The sequence below is a fragment of the Malaya genurostris genome, chromosome 3 (assembly GCF_030247185.1).
Source record: "Malaya genurostris strain Urasoe2022 chromosome 3, Malgen_1.1, whole genome shotgun sequence".
Classification (NCBI taxonomy): Eukaryota; Metazoa; Arthropoda; class Insecta; order Diptera; family Culicidae; genus Malaya; species Malaya genurostris.
This window is the reverse complement of record NC_080572.1, coordinates 220,472,949-220,493,244: the sequence shown is the minus strand read 5'-3', so window position 1 is coordinate 220,493,244 and position 20,296 is coordinate 220,472,949. Positions and strand designations below refer to the sequence as shown.

Genomic DNA, 20,296 nt, shown 5'->3' with positions numbered 1-20,296 from the left:
GAAAAACACCCCGCCTTTTGGTGCTGCTTGGCCCACTGATTGATCCGATTCCGGTGGGTGTTCGGGTGGCATTAGCCGAGCGTATGTCGCTGCTAGTATCCTGGCTTGGGCTTCAGCATAATGCGGTAGAAGTGTGTTTGGATAGTGTTCGCACATTTACATCGGGTCAGTTCTGTGCGAGCGGTCAGCTAGTTAGTTTATTTCGGTTGATTCAGTTCTTAGTTTTGTAGATTTTCAGTGATCGTGATTGGAATGTTGCCCATTGCCACCAGGTGAAAAGCAGATGGTCATCTGACGGATGTACAAGATTGAAGAAAGTGATTTGCGAATTATTGGAAAGGTATTTCGAATCGTCTACTTGAGCTTTGTTTTGGTGTTTCCGACCGAAGACGGTTACTGCAAAATAAATCGTATGAATTCAATGGTGATGTGCAATTTCAAAAATGAGAAGAATTGAATGAGAACCATCTTTTGAAATGGAAGAAAACAATGTATGAAGCTAGTTTATGTTTCAATTTTACTAAGACAAATTTTGTTTTGATACATTACCGAAGAAAAAGATTCCTGATTGGACTAAGTAGCCGTATATCAGGATTTTCAGTATCTAAACTGTGCAAATAATTATTTCACTGTTATTTTTAGTAGGTATTGTTACAGACGGTTCATAGCGGAATGAATTTTTCCTACATGGTACACTTTATAATAGTGTAGAAAACATGTTTGAACAATATTCATGGAATTGAAAATTCTAAGTAGGATAAAGCCAACCATGGTGTAGTAACAGAATCGATTGAGCTTCACTAGCCTTCTTCGATGTGCAGTATTATCATATGTTTCAGAGTTTCTTTGTAAAAGATGTTGTCTGGCACTCGTATCTAGGTGTTGTATAATATATTCAATACTTGACATAATTTTAATTGTTATTCGCAATCCAAATTGAATATACGCACTTGTTATGTGGGTTGTTAAAATGTCACACACATGAGAAAGTATCCTGACCGCAGAGAGTGTGCTAGTTTCAACAGAGTACTAATGCACACTTCAATATAAAGCCCCCAGGCTCCGTACTGAAAAGCCACTTGGAAGCACTCTTGGAGCAGTTGAAATTATTTGTCGCATAGTTTTAGCATAGAAAAACATGTAAAACAAGAGATATGACTGGCATCTTGTAGAGAAACACGTGTATAGTTAAAACCAAAAGATTTATATGACGAATGTAGTGTGTGTTGCTTCAATTATTATCTGTTATTATATATATATATATATATATATATATATATATATATATATATATATATATATATATATATATTGGGAGCTGAGTTAGATGTTCCGATTCACTTTTTAATCACGTCTTTCTAACACGTTTTATTTGTTGAACTCAACCTGAAAATTTGTAGTTCATTTCTAAATGTGTTATTACATGGCGGGAAATATTACCACTCTGAACAAGTAATTCTAGAATCATAATTTCCACATTTCAAATGTTCAAAAATGATCAAACTCATATCTCTAGTAAAATATAAAAAAAACACCTAGTGGTGGAATCGATCAAAGTTCATATTAGACATTTTGAATAACTGTTTCCGGAACCGAAATCGGGAGACTGTCAAAATTTCAGTAAGTTTTTCTGGGCCATTAAATAATCAGGCATATAGGTTCGAAAAGTTTTACAATATGTTTGAAAAATTACGTACTTTTCCGTATTTTCAACTATATGAAGGTTAGACATTTTTAACTTTCATTATCCTGTCTTTACCTTAGCACCGTATTGAACAAAAATCACATACCGGTTCTGTTTTCTTCAAAACGGTTGAAAATTCGCTTGCGTTTTCAAAATAGAGCTTCGGTGCTGGTTGTAAGAAAGGTCACGACAAGCAAGAATGTCTCGAATTGGGACATTGGATGGTCTACTTTGGGTACGCAAAGTTGAGATCTGACGTCACGATACTCCACGCATGTCCAAACGACATGATCAATATCGCGATAGCCTTCACTACAAGCACAATGATTAATCTAGGAAAATCTAATTCGAAGGAAATGTGCATCTAACTTGTAATGATTGGACATGAGTCTGAACATCACAAGAATGGAATCCCTACTCACATCCAGTCCCCTGAACCATGCCTTTGTCGATATTTTCGGAATAATAGAGTGCATCCACCGACCCAGATCATCTCTATCCCAAGAAGCTTGCCAGCCAAGTGTTATTTGGCGAGACGCGCTATAGAATTTGTTGAAAGCAATCGGTTTCTCATAAATTTCACCCTCAATAGCACCACGTTTGGCTAAACTATCGGCTCTTTCATTGCCTGGAATGGAGCAATGAGCCGGGACCCAAACTACTGTGATTTGATAATTATTATTCAATATGTAGCTCAGGCACTGTTTTATTTTGTCCAAGAAAAACGGTTCATTTTTGCCAGCAGCGTTTGAGCGAATGGCTTCAATTGCACTCAGACTATCTGTGAAGAGAAAATAATGGTTTGGAGATAATGTGGTGATTAATATACCAAACCCAGTAGCCTCTTCAATTCGTGATCCGTCCGTGTAAAATATTTTCTCTGAGTCAATATGCCTGAACTTACTTGTAAATATTTTTGGGATTTCCATCGAGCGTAGGTGTTCAGGGACTTCAAGCGTTCAGCACTTCGCGCTGCATGGATGTATCGAAGCTCAACACTCTTTATCCTATAATTCCGGAAGTCAAATCCAGATTAAATTCAAATGTTTTGTATAGGACCATAAGACAATACATTTGAATCAATGTTTGTTAAAATTAGTGATTAAAATTGTAATTTTTACTGTAATCACCCTCTAAGTCTGGAACCGGAAGTCGGATCAAAATGAAATTCTATGGATCATTGGACCTTTCTTTTGAATCTCATTTTGTGAAAATATTTTCATTTTTTGCACATTTTACCCCATAATTACGGAACCGGAAGTCAGTTCAAAACAAAATTCAGGAGTTTTGTATGGGATTACAAGACCTTTCATTTGAATCGAAGATTGTGAAGGTCGGTTCAGCCATTTAGTTAGTCATCGTTACACACACATAGCCATTTTGCGCACTGGACGAACTGAATCGAATAGTATATGACACTCGGCCCTCCAGGCATTGGTTCAATAGTCGGTTTTCACAGTGATTCTATATGAGAAAGGCAAAACAAATCAAAAACACAGATTTCAGTTTTCTGAAATCAATACAACTATTGAATTGAATTTCATTTTCAAATGCTAGGTGGTATTTACTCACTAAACCTCTGAAATACTCCACTTAATGTAGTGTCGGATCACTCGTGCCGGTTTCAGTCTTCGGACTTAATCGACAGGGGCGTCTCGACCATTACGAATATTAGCTACATAAGGAACTTTTAGGCATTTTGGCCTGCAAAATTAAGTTATATGAGAGAACGAAAATCGTTTTTTTCGTACCCAACATGACGTGACGCCAAACACGTAAACAAAAATCAGCTGTTCGAACAAAACAAATGGATGTACCGCATTGTATTTGACATATCAGCCTAAATCTGAATGTATTTCAACATAACAATCAATGTGGTTACATTTCACTCTCATCTAGTACGCCATGGTTCTACCTAAAAACTCCGAATAATTTTGACGCAATAAGTTTATTGACATCTTAAGCAAAGATAAACTCAAAATTACAATGTCCCATACGATCCATTGTGAAATGTTCAATAATAATGTAAATTTATTGACCCTTCCTCAATGATCGCGATAATCTCCGGAATAATGTCATGGAAACAATACAAGTTAAAAAGAAAGGAAACATATGTATATATCCAGAGCAAAATTCTTCATACTGTGACTTGATATTTTTTCACACATAAACAAACATTGTCGTACATAAATCAAACATAAACAAACATTGTCGAACATAAATTTCAAACATAAGCGAACTCATGTAGCGATCAGACGCTTGTTGTTTTGCTTCAAATTATGATTGAACTGAAACTGACTGGAAACTGAGTTCATCGAGGGGTCCTATTCAAATGATACACGAGAAATCGCAGACCCCTCTATCTTCAAGTTTATCTTCGTCGGAGCGTCGTGACTAAAGAAAGTATTAAATTAATTCCGACGGTGATTAATCCCTGTCCCTGTCAGCTTGGAGCGAAACCAATTTTCAGTTCAGCAACGCCATCGCACGGCATCACATTCAACATATCATGTCAATTATATGGGTGCGCAGTGCTGCTATTTTGGCGCGCACGAATTTGACATTTCTCTCAATTACTTTTATGTAGAACATTCGATGCGGACTTGTTAATATGATGTCTTTGCTTTCTGGTTTCTGTTTTTTTATTGTGTTATTTTTCAACATCATAAAGGTGCCTAAACATTTGAAATTTATGTAACTCGCAAAATGAAATGATTTTGTTTTTCAATGAGTTATAACGTACGGTAAAAGCAGTTTGTGACACATCGTTAAAAGTGCTCATCAAGGAAGTACTATCCAATGCGGCTTTCCTACTGGACTAGGATTGTTTGATTGCTATAACTATGTACCATATATTCAAAACTAAATACTATACATGATATATTAAAATATTTAGATCTAACTTTTATTTTTCGGTTAGATTTGAGATGACGTGGTATGATTTACAGTTCCCCTATTTCGGATAAATTCTATTTGCCCTGCAGTTGTGTTCTGCTATTTTTGACGCAGTCTTTCAGTTTGCATTTTTGATCTGTGGCTATGCAATCAGTTTTATTATTTGGAACATGTCCAACAAGCTCACCATCGAATCCTTTCTGTATTGTGAATCCATAGGTACAATAGAATAAAATGAATCATCTTCCTCGCGGCTCAGGCTATATGAATGTAGCTTACAATGTAACATTGAACTTGTGCATTTTCCACTAACAGTTTAGCGTGAACTCTCACCACGAGCTCGAACAATTCTATTCCGGACTCTGACAGGGGACTAGTTGATGACTTTCAATGCTCATCTGAGTTGTGCCAATTAAATGCATTAAAAATAACAGAGGCTTACAAACGTTGCAACGACTTTTAGTCTATATGTACTAATACAGTTGATGGATTTCACCTTTCGGTACGTTGTGCCATTTGCGGCATAGAAGTGCACCGGTAAATTCAATCAAAAAGAAATAGCACCCAACTGCAGCTCGGTCAGATTTGTGTGTGTGGAAATACATTTTGTTATTCTACGATGAATAATTGATTTTTTGTTATCATTACCACAAAATTTATTTCCAGTTGTGTTAATTTGTTCCTCGATTTTATTCCTGACATGGAGCGTTTTTTACGTGCAGGTGATTAAATTTCCTTTCTCTTTCTCATTTATATTTACAAACATTTTTTCCCCAAAGCAGAGCATGGCGAAAAGTTAGCCATACTTGGTAACTGTAGCTAAATATCTAGTTTCTCTGAGGTTATTCTCGAAATAAAATCTAAGCGTTATAGCGTTATGTGTATGTCAATGCCTTTCACGCAGCTTGCCTGGGTTCGATTCCCAACCCTGCACATAGAATCAGAAAGTTTTTCTTGTCCAAAGAGGCGAATGACCTTAAGGAGTTAATTGAAACAACAAAAAAAAGTTTGTTTGAAATAATCAAATTTGTTCTAGCGCGAGAAATCAGAAGAAAAGATTACGACGATGAATATCTAATTTGTAGCATTTGTAAGAGTTGGGAACAATTGATTCACGATTTACGTAGATTTACTACAAAAACCTACCTTTCAAGCAACGCGACGGATAGGTAATAAATCTGGGTTTAGTTTGCATCTGCCATGGTGAATCGGAAGGTTCAAAGGGTATCTCCATGGGAGATGACGAAACACGAAACGGACCAATTTTTGCGTTGGATTGCTACAATGTTATATTATATATTTGTAATTGTAACTTTTTGTTTGTTTAATATATCTTAGTCTTTAGTACAAATTACATATGTCGTAAATTCAAGCAGTTGAACGACAACTGAATATTATATCAATTAATATGTTAAATTGAATTTCGATTTCAAATTTAGATAAATTAGCTGCAAAGTTATAACCATGATTCATTTTTCCATACTTTGGTAGTGAATTTAGGTAAGTTGCGACGCTTCTTATATGTGCATCTACCAAAATGCAATTTTCCAATTTTACATCTAATCAAAATAGAGAAATTTTTCAAGTAAGATTCAAATGTTTTGCATAATACGAAGCATCATTCGAACAACATTTTGTAGTTTTTTTCGTGGTAAAATATTGAGAAATAAATCGGTGAAGAAGTATTGTCAAGGACGCGTTTTAGAAATCATACTCTACGGTGTCCACTGTATCTCAGCGCAGCATTCAGAATCAGAAGTCAACAAATCAAAGCAACATAGTTAGTTAGTTTACTCCAGCCTCTCCAAGGTAGCACAATTCTAGAGCAATTCCAAATTCCACGGACTGAAGAAGAAAAGAAAACTATCTTTTTGAAGCAATTTCTTTATAAAATTCGACAAGAAGTTAAAAGAATCATGTTTAAGAAAAAATCAAACTCAAAATTGTAGAGTATTCTGTTCCTTAGTCTGCCGATAAGTTTGTTGAGACAAAATTAATTTAATATTTAGGGAAAATTTGAATTCAAAAAAGTTATTCGAGCATCGTTTTAGTGTAACAAATTCGTCCAACATCACTTTTTGCTGTAAACATTCAACCACCCGTTTGCATTATCATAGCTAATTACGGAAACGATTGGCGAATGTTCGTTTCCGGTAGCCGAAACAAATGAAGCACGCAGTGATTTAACCCTGCGATATAAGAATGACATGAATGACAACAGGTTTGAGTCCAAAGTACAAACCTCTTGACAGTGCTGCCATATTCATCGAAGCTTTTCGGTTTTATTTATTTCATCAAAATCGTATCGGCTAAAGCGAATAGTTCCTGTTTTATATTATTACGGAGGTCACTTAGTACAGTTGCGGGGAAAATTCAAGAAGTTGTTTTGTATGGAAATGGAGATTTCCACTGAATAAATATTCACCAATGCTTGCTGGATTTACGATAGTAGTTCGGCGAGGGGCCCTGGCCCCTCCCAAAATTAAAAATATAATATTATAATTATTTAGAAGGTCTCAGACATGTGTTACAAAAATAACAAGACAGTAAACGTAAAGAAATGTAATACAATAAAACGTGCCTGTGGAAAAAGTTTAAAGTGCCTGTTAAAAACACCGTACACCGAGAATTAGGTACATCAGCAATCTTCAGTAACATTATTTTTTATCTATGGGCCCCTCCCGAAACGAAACCCTGGGTACGGGCCTGATAAGATGCTTATTGTTTGGTCGTCAGAGAAAAGAAAACTAGATCAAATCACATGCATGCTTGATTCATGTGATTCGTCATTTTGAAACACGTGCTTAATACGGTATCAAAATCATTTGTTTGCTGATTAATGGTGGAATGCATATGACTGTAAGCACGGAGGAAGCACGATCTAAAGTTCTGATATCGTTTACCAGTAGATGCATTGTGTGTAATGTAACCCGTTAAATGACTAATGTTGGCCATCGTTGGCGTTAGTTGAACAAACCAAATTATAGAACGATTTTTTTATGAATCAGTGATAGGATTCGGCTGTTGAAACAAAGAGATTCTTCTTGCTTTTAGCATATTGAAGTTCGTTCAGCCGCGTCGGGCGAACTTTCAAGGGTTGATTACTTAAAAACGGACTGCTTAGGATGCTATTCATGACATTTGTAAGCTGCTTAAGCCAAATCATTCCATAATCCAAGCTTTGGATTATTTGATCAATTACCAAATGCAAATCGTGAATGGAAATTTGTGGAATCAATATAAGTAGTAATCTTAGTTATCTCTGTCGGTGATGTAAAACTTTATTCAGTTCTATTGAAATCGAATGTGTGCACGCACTGACGATCACTCTAATGCATTAAACTTCACATTCTAACACACACCCTTCGCAGTCGCACCGAATTGGCATCATCCCGTCCTTCATTTGTTTCTCTCTCTACCGAAGCTCAGTTTTACCGTCGTCAGTTTATCTCTTGAAGTAATAAAAACGCTCTTACAATTGAATGAGAGAGCGACCTCCAAGTGAGGTTCATGTGAACATTCGAATTGGTTCAAGATAATTGATGAAAGGTAAACCACTCATTATAACTGAAATATCAATTTCAAAATAGAAATACATTGTTCCCTCTTTCAGTTTTCATTTTTAATATTTGAAACACATCTCAATACATTCCAAACAGTAGAAATTATCGATTTTAATTTGCTGGTGATAATTGAAAACCCTCTATTTATCAATTCGGTGCATTCGCTTGATTTTTGCGAAACAAACGCTTTCACCATGTTCACAATATTTTTTGATGAATTCGTCGCAATTCGTTTATTGTAGGCCAAGTAATCAGTGAAACAGCAGATTTGTCAAACGTCTTATGCTGTTAATGTTTGTTTCCATAAACAGCATAAAACGTTTGATAATTCTGCTGTACTGAAACATAAATTCAAAACAATAATTTCGGCGAATCGAAGTTCGGCGGATCAGCTGATCAGTAACATAAAGTTTCTCATTGTATTTGTTGACAAGTAATGTTATTAATAAAGATAATTAATACTTTGCGTTATTGCATTTATCGATACTATTTTTTGCTGAAGAGCATGCAGCTGGCCTTATTTAACAGATGAGGAAATGCATTCCGGATAACGCAGGATTCCGGATTACAATATCATGATGCGCAGTGCTTATGAATTTACTTATGTAAGATTCATGTAGCATCAAGCTCATTAAACTCTGATGTTGTTTGCTTCAATATTGGTCTATGTAGGGTGTTTCAATATCTCCGAAGGATGCAAGGATTAGCTCCACTTTTAAGTTTAATTGAAAATATACGATAGTGTTGCTATGCAAACATGACAAAAATGTCTTATACAAACGCAAAAAACTTGTCAAAGTCCGAGATTTCCTAAGCTTTTAAAATACTGAATCATTTTTATGCATCTTAAAATGTAGAATTTTCTCTGACTATACGTTTGGCACGATAACTCATTACCAACTAGTTTGCGACAAAACTCACTTTTAGTTTTCGTTGCTAACTGGTCGCCGCAACTCTAATTCACTACATGGGTAAAAACAGCTCATTTTGATCGACTCACGAAGCAAGGAACCTTTTATGTGGCAGCACTGTCCCTCAACAATAAAAAAAAACATTCAGTGTGCCACTAAATTGCGTTTATTTTGCTATTTTTATATACACATACCTACCAAGCAGATAATGATCCGCGTTACCATAGCAGCGTGTCCCACTAACGAAAATCAGCTATAGGTCGATTCGTTGGCATGACAAGGCAAACATAAACCGTATCATGACGTCGCAAGTCAGATGCAGTGTTTCATTTCGCGATGTTTGATTCTGCTCTACATAGGTGCAATCACTATATAAGAAACTCGAGCGTGTACGGATTGCTTTCTTAAAAATTGTTATCGATTTTTTTTGCATATAGCCGACCAAAATCGGAACAAAGACTGTTCCATTGGAAATACGTTCTGATACGGCATTGAACATAGTCGATATTTTTGCGAAGAAATGACAGGATGCAAATGAAAGTTATGACCTGTTGAGCTAAAGACGAGTAAGGTAAATTAAGTTAATGACGTCATCAGTGACGGTTTGTGCCGTTAGCGTCATACTTATCAAAATTTCATGTAAAATTTTTGTGGTTTTGTGTTGACGGTTAAACTGTAATACCGTAAGATTGGTAGAAACATCACTTTGCCGGTTTTTGAATAATTCACCGACACTGCATCGTAGTGTTCGACATCACTAATACCATGTACAACGTTCGTGGTTATTAGAAGTTCTACTACGAACCGGTGAATTTCTACTGCCGCGAACAAGACTTGTGTTCAGCAGTCTGATTCATGCCTTTGCGATATTCAGTTCGCGTCCGTCAAATCAGTGTTTGCTTACACTCTATTAGACTAAAGAAGTGATTCACTAGAAAATAGAAACATAATTGCTGTTATCTACTGATATCAGCAGAGAAATAAATTAACCTGTAAGTTTAGCGGACAATTTTTTGATCAGCTTTTTTACGATTATGATTAGCAATGGAATTAAATTCGTTGAGGTCATCTGGCGTTGCTCATAGTTTCGGGGATGATGTGATCAATCGCAAGAAGAATGATATAATCCACAGTCTTTAGTACAATAGTTTTGTGTCCCATGTAAAGTCATGGGAAGTGACATTGGTAGTGATTCAATTGTGTTATTCAGGAAATTAAAAATATACATATTGGATCGCACGTGTGGATCAATGATATATGAAAAGCAATGATGGCATGATTTGTGGTATAAACGTGACCTGTCAATGGTTATCTTGCAATATTTTCTTATCTAACATTGTGTAGTGTAAGCAGTTGAGGCGTATTCAAGATTGTGAATAAACTGCTCATGTAAATCAACTTCACTCCCAGACTACAGACCACCGTGATACGTGCTCAAACGTTATGAAATGAAATGCTCGGATGAATTCATTAAACTTACATTAGCTAATATTTGTTTCTATGACAAGTTTGGCAAACTATCGCTTTTAATCGACTTCAATTGTGATGGTTATCATTCCATGACAGTCCATTTCACAGAATAAACATGTCATTGAAGATATTATCGGCAAAATTACGTGTCATAATTATCTGCAATCATCCATCGGTTCCGAACATTACCGCCACAGTTTAAGGCGAAGCAGGATGTGTGGAACAAATCCTTCACGCTTGGCTTGAGACATAGATTATCACATTCTATTTGTTGTTACTCAGAGTATCGCTATATTATGCTTAAGAGTTGTGTGTGTGATGATAAAGTGAATCCTTTCGCCAGTCGTGACTCAATTACATTTTTTCTGTGTTTTTGAAATGCCAATCCTGAATAATTCTCTGTAGTTATCTAATAACGGAAACTTGTGCTCATTTAGACGCCAATAGTTAAAGTGTCTACTAAAATCAAATAAAGACACATAAGGTATCTTAGGTAAACGAAAAATATTGTTTAACTTGTAAATAGAATGCACCCAACTTGTCATTACGTCAATAACCAGTTTTACTTGATCACACTTCTGGGGACGGGTACAGCGTGATGTGTAAGTCGATGCCTTTCACGCAGCCTGCCTGGGTTCGATTCCCATCCCCGCACATAGGGTCAGAAAAATTTTCTGGCCCGAAGAGGCGAATGACCTTAAGGTTAAAACCTCTATAATCGAAATAAAATTAAATGATCACACTTCATGGCCACTTCAAAAATCGTCAGTCAAAGTCGAACGTACTTAGTACGTTGTATACTCTCAGGTTCGTACGAACCATATGACCATTATTCTGTGGTATGATTTCGATCAGAAAGTAATAAATTTATATCAGCAGGCAATTTTTGAAATGAATTACACTAATTTTATCAAGTCAGTAGAAAATTTTCTAACGGAAAATCAGTAGGAAATTTTCTAACGAAGTTTTGATTTTAAAATTTTCCGGCCGAGATAGTTTCAAACAAGCACAGTTCCCGTGATCATTTTTTATGTGGAATCAGAGCTAGAAATATTTATTACAATTTATTTCAGCCTGTGGCATACCTAAGAAAAATTGCGCCTGGGGCAAAATTAGATGCTGTCCCCATCGTTGGTTTAGTGAGCAAAACAAAAAACAAGGTTCAATCCAATGACCATCTAAAAGCTATGGGAAAAGTTCAAAAGTGTGAGAAATGAGTGCAACATGAAATGAATGAAAGACAGAAGGTAAACCGAAAAAAAGCACTAGAAAATTTTGCTCCAAAGACACGAAAGAAAATCACTACAGGCAACAAAAGATCGATTTGAGCCTTGAATTGATCGAAAATCGACCAAAAGGGGCCAGAAGTAAATCTAAGCACTTCGCTGGTGCTGTTTCCCCACATATTGAATTCACCAGATTTGGCCCTTTCCGAGTACCATTTGTTTTCATCGATGAACCACGCATCGGCTGAGTAATACTTCGATTCCTACGAAAATCGGGTGTCTGATTCAGGTGTTTCAAAAGACGAACATGGCATGGTATCCATAAATTAACAGACAGGGGGTTAAGATGTGTAGAAAGCTGATGTTAAACTCCCATAAGCGTATGTGTAACAAATGATCAATTAATCGATGGGTCCGTCTGCCGATTGTACCGATGAAACCCTACTAAGTCGGTGGGATAATCGGGAGGATTTTCTACGGGGTGTATATTCTCACCCTCTTAGAAAAAAACCTTCAACGGTGGTCTTTCGTTGGTTCAATACGTTGTATCGTTGGTCCAATCAATGTTCAATTAATAGTTTAACGGGAGGCCAACACCCCACATTATCGAAATGACGGAATGAGCGATGAATTCTTACTCGACTGCATGATTTTGCAGTGCTCGATCGGTCCAGAATTTTCGCCTGAGTTGGGTACTCGATCAACCCGATTGACATTGAATATTCGCTCATTTTATGAATGTGTTAGTGTAAAAGTTAGGCGACTTACGCCATTTCACTACACTCAATGCTAAATGAATTTATGATGCTGACTAATGTAGGCCTCTTTGTTCATTTCCAGCGAATGCTGGAATTATAAGAAGAACTGGTTATTTACTAGTTCTGCATATCCGAAAAACTTGAAGATTTAAATTTATATATTCAGTTATACACTGTTTTTATTTAAAGAACAAACTGAAAATCAGCAATTCAGTCCGCTTCTTCACACTCAATTCAATGAAAATTTCTCGCCGATTCGGATCTTATAATGTGGGACGGGACCTTCGTTCGCCGATTTTGAAACAGATCATTGAACCGATCGCCATGTTTTTCGTTTGACAAATCTAGCAGATACCAGGTTGGGTTTGGGTTCAGAAAAAAATGATTCTAATATTTAATCAAATACGGGTCGGTTTCGGGTAAGGAAGAAAATTTTTTCTTGGTTTCAGGTCGGGTACGGGTAAAAGTATTTTATTTTCGATCGGGTAAGGGTCGGGTTTGGGTTTAATAAATTTCTTACCCGACCATTCCTAGTTTTCACTACACTAGATCTTAGGCGTCATTCCCCGCAGTCTCTCCACACGCATATCCTTATCGAATGCATCATAGTAGGAAGTAGGGTTCGATAAAAAAAAGTTTTTTTTAAATTTATATAAACTTTTGCTTATAAACTGTTCTATAAGTTTTTCAATGAGCTTTTTATACGGTTTGAAATAGACTGATTAACAACGGTTCTAGGTACTCTTGTCCAGTTTAGAGTGCATATAACCAGAGTGACGATATCCAAGCAACCAGAAGCTTCACAATTACTCAAAAAATCCACTTTCTCGCAGCTTAAGAGTACGCGTGGTACTTTTGGCAACTTGAAAGTACAGAACAAGTTCCGCGAGAACTTTTTCGCTGCATAGAAACTGAACAATGTATTAGGTTTTGCACGATGACGACACAAATGAACTGCCGATGAATCAAGTTCATCTTTAACAGTTGCCGTGTACTTGTTTTGTTTTGCGACTGCAAGTTAAAAATTGAAAAAATGACGTATTCCACAGTGAAAATAACTAAAAAGATTGCCCTGTATGTGTTTCCAGCATCTAGGAGCGATATATGTATGAATCTGTTGAGTGTGAGGCGACTTGCAATTTTTACATTCGAACGATGATGAACTTTTAAATTGTAAACAAGTACACGTCGACTGTCAAAAATAGTTCATTCTGTTCATTTTTGTGAGGTTATGTCATGTTCGTGCAAAACCTAATTCTAGAAGCAGCTTAGAAGTTCGTTCGGTTGCATCGCGTGAACTTTGAAGTGTCGATAATTACTTTAAAAATAAGCTGCTTAGAATGCTATTGATGAACTTTGATAGCTGCTTAAGCCATATCAGTCCCTTTTGTCCGAACTTTTGGTTAGTTTGGTAGCTGTTCGTTTGGAATAACAATGTAAAGCTAAATAAACTGCCAACATTTCGGATTAAATGTTGTCAACATTACGGATGAGATGTCGTCACTCCGGTTATTAGGTTTTGCACGAACATGACATAACCTCACAAAAATGAACAGAATGAACTTTTTTTGACAGTCGACGTGTACTTGTTTACAGTTTAAAAGTTCATCAGAAGTTCATCGTTCGAATGTAAAAATTGCAAGTCGCCTCACACTCAACAGATTCATACATAAATCGCTCCTTGATGCTGGAAACACATACAGCGTAATCTTTTTAGTTATTTTCATTGTGGAATACGCTTTTAACAGGCACTTTTTCGTCATTTTTTCAATTTTTAACTTGCAGTCGCAAAACAAAACAAGTACACGGCAACTGTCAAAGATGAACTTGATTCATCGGCAGTTCATTTGTGTCGTCATCGTGCAAAACCTAATAGGCACTGTTGTACAGATATTTTTGATTCTTTTTCAAATCGTTCATTGGAAGAAATGTCAGAACGAATTCAGATACTTTCTGGATCATCCTAATTGCAACCTGTTCACCAAGTTTTTTTTATCTCCTTTTTCAGAAATCGCGGACTCTAAAAACAGCGTTTCTCAACTGAATTGTACAGTACCGTACAGTATTATTTTAAACGAAGCTCTAGGGAGCTTGAACGGAAATAACAATGATCGCAGATTTGTACTATTATTTCACCAATTTGCCACGATGGCACATTTTCGCCATATTCTTCGTAGGATATCTGTTCTACTATCTAATGCAAGTAGTTAAGGTGAGTTTCACAGAACCAAGCTGAGGATCAACACTATAAATTGATTTGATTGTATTTTCAGCGTCCAATTCTAGCGATCTCGGATGGACCGTACAAGCAATACCTTCACAAAAACATTCCGATACTGCGAATGAAGTTCTGGCCAACGTTCTGGTGTGTGGAAAGTCGAGCACAGACCGTATTTGCTAGTATCATTCGGTCGAATATTATACCAGACATAGAGTACCGCCGGGAGGTTCTAACGCTAAAAGATGGTGGTGTGGTAGCGTTAGATTGGCTGGAATCGAACTGTGATAGTGACTCGCCTTTGATTATCATTCTCCCGGGATTGACAGGTTGGTCATCAGACAGAGACATAGAAATCTTATGATCCTCACCAGTACAGTTCTAATCTCTTTGCAGGCGAATCACAAGCTGAATACATTAAGTGCCTGGTAATGGCGGCCAATCGCATCGGAATAAGGACAGTCGTGTTCAACAATAGAGGTCTAGGAGGCCTTGCTCTTAAAACCCCAAGACTGTATTGTGCATCCAACAGTGAGGATCTTTCGGAGGTTGTAAATCATGTGAAAAAATTGAATCCACATGTAAAAATTGGAGCCACCGGAATTTCAATGGGTGGTTTGATTTTGGGAAATTATCTAGCCAACTACAACGAAGAATCCAAGTCAATTTTAACAGCAGCGAAAATTATCTCCGTACCATGGGACGTCAACAAAGGTAAGCCTTTGATATGAACGGTTTGTCCAAAATCACTAGACCCGGTAGAATATTTTTTATAATACGAAATTGTTCATCAACACAGTTATGACGTAAAATGATTGATTGCGTATAGACCTCGTGTTTCACGGTCAATTTGGCGTTTCACTGGTGATAACGCTAATCGCACAATGTGGAAGCTTGTTGGTTTCTGATTTCATTTCGTATTTTTAATTTAATTCAAATTACGTTTCAAATAATTTTGAATGAATTTATTAGGAATAAAAATAATAATTTTGAAACTACTCCCATTAGAGGCGGATGACTAGAAATCTTAAGCAGATAAACTAAGTTTTGAATATTGTACTTTTAGTTTATTGACTTTTTATATCGGATTTATCCGAAATTTAAGAACTGTTTTTGAACAAATGAAATATTTTGAAAATCTTCTTAACCATTTCTTGACATGACTTGGAGTCAATTCATTGCTACTTTCGGGGCTTTAGGGACCTTATAATGTCAAACTGGCGTTCGAATCGTTAATCATTTTTGAAGCTTACCCTTCAGAATCACTCAAAATTTGTTTAAATTTGACTTACCACCTTTTTATTCATTTCTGAGTTAAGGAACGAATCTGTTAAAATTTGAAAATTTTATCCTCAAAATAAGAAAAAATATTTTTTTTAAAACTGGAGAACTTTATTTTGCACTCAAAATAAAGAAATTCTATCTAAATACATGGAATCCTTAGATAAAACAATTCTTCTTTCTTTTTAATGGAAAGCGCAAAAATTTGATCCAGAACCGTTCCATTTTGACTGGTTTGGAGTCGATAATTTAACGATTTTGATGCTCTTATGTTGAACTACTCATTTAGCATAATTGATATCACATAATTTCTATTGAAATCATCTATGATTGATGATTGATAGTTTTAAAATCCGGATCCAGAAACAGTAATGATAAACGATCTATTCTTGAATTCTTAAACTCGATAAGAATATTCCGATAATAAAAACGCAATGAACTCCACAATTCATTTGAAGTACTATTTTCACTCAAATGTTTGATCTAAGGTATGATTAAGTGCGAGAGAACTCATGGCATGAGTAAATTTTACTCAAATCCATTCTCAAATTTTGACACATTGTTTCACACGGAAAATAAAAACCTATTATTTGACTTATTTTTACATAATTTTGAATCTTCTCTTTCATTCGCTCCTTCCATTGTTGTCAACAAACAAAGAGCAAAACCACCCAAAAGCGAGAGTTTCGTTCAATCTGCTAAAATTAAGTAAACCGTATCAACCTGAAACTGAGTCAATACGACTCAACTTAACTTACCATTAGTAGATATAACTCATCTTCAAGTATTTTTTTGCACGTGCCTTATGGAAACTACCTTGAGCCACTTTACCTAAAATTAGGTTATTGAACGGAACCCTAAAATAGGGTGAAATGTACTTAAAATTAGGTTGTTTTGCGGTTCCGTGCAGGTTATGAACTTGAGCAATCGAAACTCAAAACATGAGTTATGTTCAAAGAGCGTGCACATGTATACATTATACTCTAAACTAGTTTTTCCAAAAATTAATAAATTTTGACCCATCCAATAAAAAGTTATATGCAAAACAAAGTGTTGAATTTATTTCGAGTACAGTCTTTAGGAACGAAACTGACAAGTTTAAGCGTGGCCTAATCTTCTTCTATCGACAGTTAAGACTGTTTTGATCCAGAAACCCGGGGTTTTCAAAATACTACACTCAATTAAATTGAGTAGTGAAAATCATAAGGCAAATCTTATGATGCATCTAATATCACCAAAATCATAATTTCATAAGATAAATATGAAAAATATACCTCTGCAATATACATCTTATTATACTTATGAAATTCCCAATATAAGAGAAGTTATGTTTACCATAGAAATTTCGCAAAATTTTGTATGAATTTCATAAGGCGTTTTATTGGTATTCCTATTTTCGGGATTTAATAAGACGGTCTCATGATTCGCTTACGATATTCTTGTGGCTAAAAATCATACGAAATCATTATGAAATTCCATATATTTTTGCCTGAGTGTAGACTAATTGAAGTAAAGTACATTAATTGAATTATAGTATTCCATAATTTTATAGCCTATATTTTAGTGTGAAGTTATTTTACAGAGCCCTTGAAATGTAGTTTATAGGAAATATATAGCATTTGAATACCTTTCTTTAGGATATCTCCTACGAAACTGCGTTATCATACGGAACAATGACTTTAACTTTTGTTTTTTACTCTTCCAAACTCTATAATGTAATTAATAATGTTGAGCTTCCATTTCAGGATCTGATAGTATTGAACAGCCATACCTCAACAGTATGCTGGGTCGACATCTAGCGGGAAGTTTGTGCCGCACGGTACGTAAATATGATATTCTCAGGCACGAGGATTTCGACTGGGACATGGATCAGGTTTTGCAGGTAAGTTTTAAGTGGATTTCTCTGGCCGTTTTGTCAAATACTGAACTGGAATTATATTTTTGTATTTCATTAGAGTAAAACCATCAAGGAATTTGATTCCCATTTCACTTCGAAGCACTTTGGCTACAAAGACGTCGACAGTTATTACGCACAAGCTACGTTGCACAACAAACTCCACAAAATCAAAGTGCCTTTGCTGTGTTTAAGCGCTGCTGACGATCCATTCCAGCCACTGGATGCGATCCCCATCAAGGCTGCTGCCAAGTCATCCCACGTGGCGATTTTAATTACGGCTCGTGGTGGCCATATCGGCTTCCTGGAAGGATGGTGGCCAGCCAACAAAGATCAGTACATGGGTCGACTGTTCAGCCAGTTCTTCTCGGCTGCGTTGTTTGACCCAAACAACGAGTTTTATCGCACAGCACAACTGATGATGGAGCACAATTTACAGTCGTCGACATCGGTACCTACGACACCGATTTCTCGATCGTCACGAAAGAAGTCAATTCCGTTCTAATATTGATTAGTTTGCAAAAGTTGAAGGAATGGATAGCTTAGTCCAGTTCATGAAATGAATGCGATAGATTTTGTGATAACGTTCAAAACGATTTATTCAAACTTTGTTATATTTAAGTTATTGAACTATATCAAAAACAGGAACAGGCTTTAAGCTTATTGTTATGAAATGATAATCAGAATTGTTATCCGAGCTACAATGCCGCGCAAGTATAATGTTTCTGAGCATTGCTAAGAGTACTAAACTTGTTTGAAATTTTCGAATACCGAAGCTTTAACAAATAGTAATTGTGGAAAGTTATCTTCATAGAGGATAAATAATTGTAGGAAAAGAAGCTATAGGATTTTAGAGGTTCTTATTTTATTGAAGAAATTTTAAATGTAAATTTAAATTCTAATAGATTTTAATTCGCATGGAAGCAAAAGAAATACTTTTATTAGAGAGAAACGAATGCCAGTTGCAGATTTGCATGAACCAGTAGTACTACATAAAAGCCAGATACTGCACTTGGTCAGTTTCAGGAACATATGAACTAAATAAGCAATAAATTGAAAAGCAATCAATCATAGTAATCATATTTTTCCCAAATTTTAAGATAACAAGTTCAATAGATTTATCCACATATCATTAACAAGTGAAAACTGTAACCTGGGGTGATTAAACTATTGGGACGACGATAACCAATCACCTTGAAATATAACAGAACTTTGATGAACTCTTTTCATAGTGCATTGTATATAGCTGAGCTGTCATGTTAAGGGTGTGTTCAGGAGTGTTTCAGTGCAAGATGTATAGTTTATGTCAAAATTTAAATCTGAAAATTATAACAAAAAACTCTGGCAGCTCTGTTTCAAAAATACAAAAAATAGTACGGCAGCGTATACCAGTTTTAAATTTGACTGTAAAACTGTTCGAATAAATAAAATTAAAACGATTGCTGGAGATACGTTTGTTCTATTTCCAGTTCTATTATAGATCTCCCATATAAAACTTCCAGCTGCTGAATTTGCTCTAAGTTTTTAAGTAATTTGTGAGAGTCTATGCAAATTAGATGAGCTGCTTTGGTAATATCACAGTTCAAATAAAAAAATTTCATTTGACTATCATTTTCTTTATTTGTCACGTTGACGATTTATTAGTTATTTGAAATTTTTCCAAACATTTATTTGATATCATAATAGTTATCTATAAAGCCCGTGATCAAACATTTATTCACCGTAGCACACGTTACGGAATAATAACCATTCAGATTTTATGAAAAAATTTGAAACGAATAAAGTCGTACCTAATCACCCCAGTTTATGGTAGTTCAATTTGCTAAGCAGTTTGAAATCAAATCATTGTAATGAAAAATACAATCTAGAATCGTTGAACATAGTTCATCCGCTACTACAAGCCCGGCCTATTTTATGTATCCGTGAACGTTTCACCCGAAAAGAACAATAAACTTACTTCTAAGTAGGAAATAATAGGCTTTTCAAAAAGAAAAATAGTGCTAATTTTCATTTAATTGATGTGACTACTAATCGAACGATAGTGAACAAAAAAAAACTCACAACAAAAATTGGTACTGAAGTGAACCGGAACTTTTGAAATGAATGGAATCAAAACCGAACGTGGAAAGTTTGATTTAGAGTTCACTCCAGTCTAGATGGTTAAAATTTCAACAGCGAAAGGTGCAATTATCAAACCAAATAAGCATGAATTCATCAATTCTCAAGTTAAAATATTTTCTCTGTAACTGATGTTAACATACTTCTATTTCAGAGTTTTAGTGAAATAAATAAAATTTGTTGTACACCAATCCTGCCGAATATATAGTGGAGTTTAAATTAATGAATACTTATTTTTGATTGAATGCCCTCTAGTAGGCACAGATCCCATTTTCGGA

At 35.7% G+C, this 20,296-nt stretch overlaps 1 protein-coding gene across 2 annotated transcripts; it reads left to right on the top strand.

Annotated features, from left to right (window-relative positions):
* Positions 1–150: 150 nt before the first annotated feature.
* Positions 151–20,221, top strand: LOC131435802 (phospholipase ABHD3). Of its 2 annotated transcripts, none has more exons than XM_058604010.1 (6): positions 151–340; positions 14,516–14,719; positions 14,781–15,054; positions 15,122–15,439; positions 17,752–17,888; positions 17,962–20,221. In XM_058604010.1, the coding sequence occupies exons 2-6, from the start codon at positions 14,615–14,617 to the stop codon at positions 18,403–18,405; spliced, it is 1,278 nt and encodes a 425-aa protein (XP_058459993.1). In that variant the 5' UTR covers positions 151–340; positions 14,516–14,614; the 3' UTR covers positions 18,406–20,221. The 2 variants fall into 2 exon arrangements, with proteins under 2 accessions (XP_058459993.1, XP_058459994.1); XM_058604011.1 differs by lacking the exon at positions 151–340 and adding an exon at positions 9,905–10,045.
* Positions 20,222–20,296: the final 75 nt, after the last annotated feature.

Coding starts and splice junctions, on each gene's coding strand:
- LOC131435802 (XM_058604010.1), top strand. CDS start 14,615: ATGATCGCAGATTTGTACTATTATTTCACCAATTTGCCACGATGGCAC. Junction 14,720..14,780: donor ATCTAATGCAAGTAGTTAAG/GTGAGTTTCACA, acceptor TTGTATTTTCAG/CGTCCAATTCTAGCGATCTC. Junction 15,055..15,121: donor CATTCTCCCGGGATTGACAG/GTTGGTCATCAG, acceptor ATCTCTTTGCAG/GCGAATCACAAGCTGAATAC.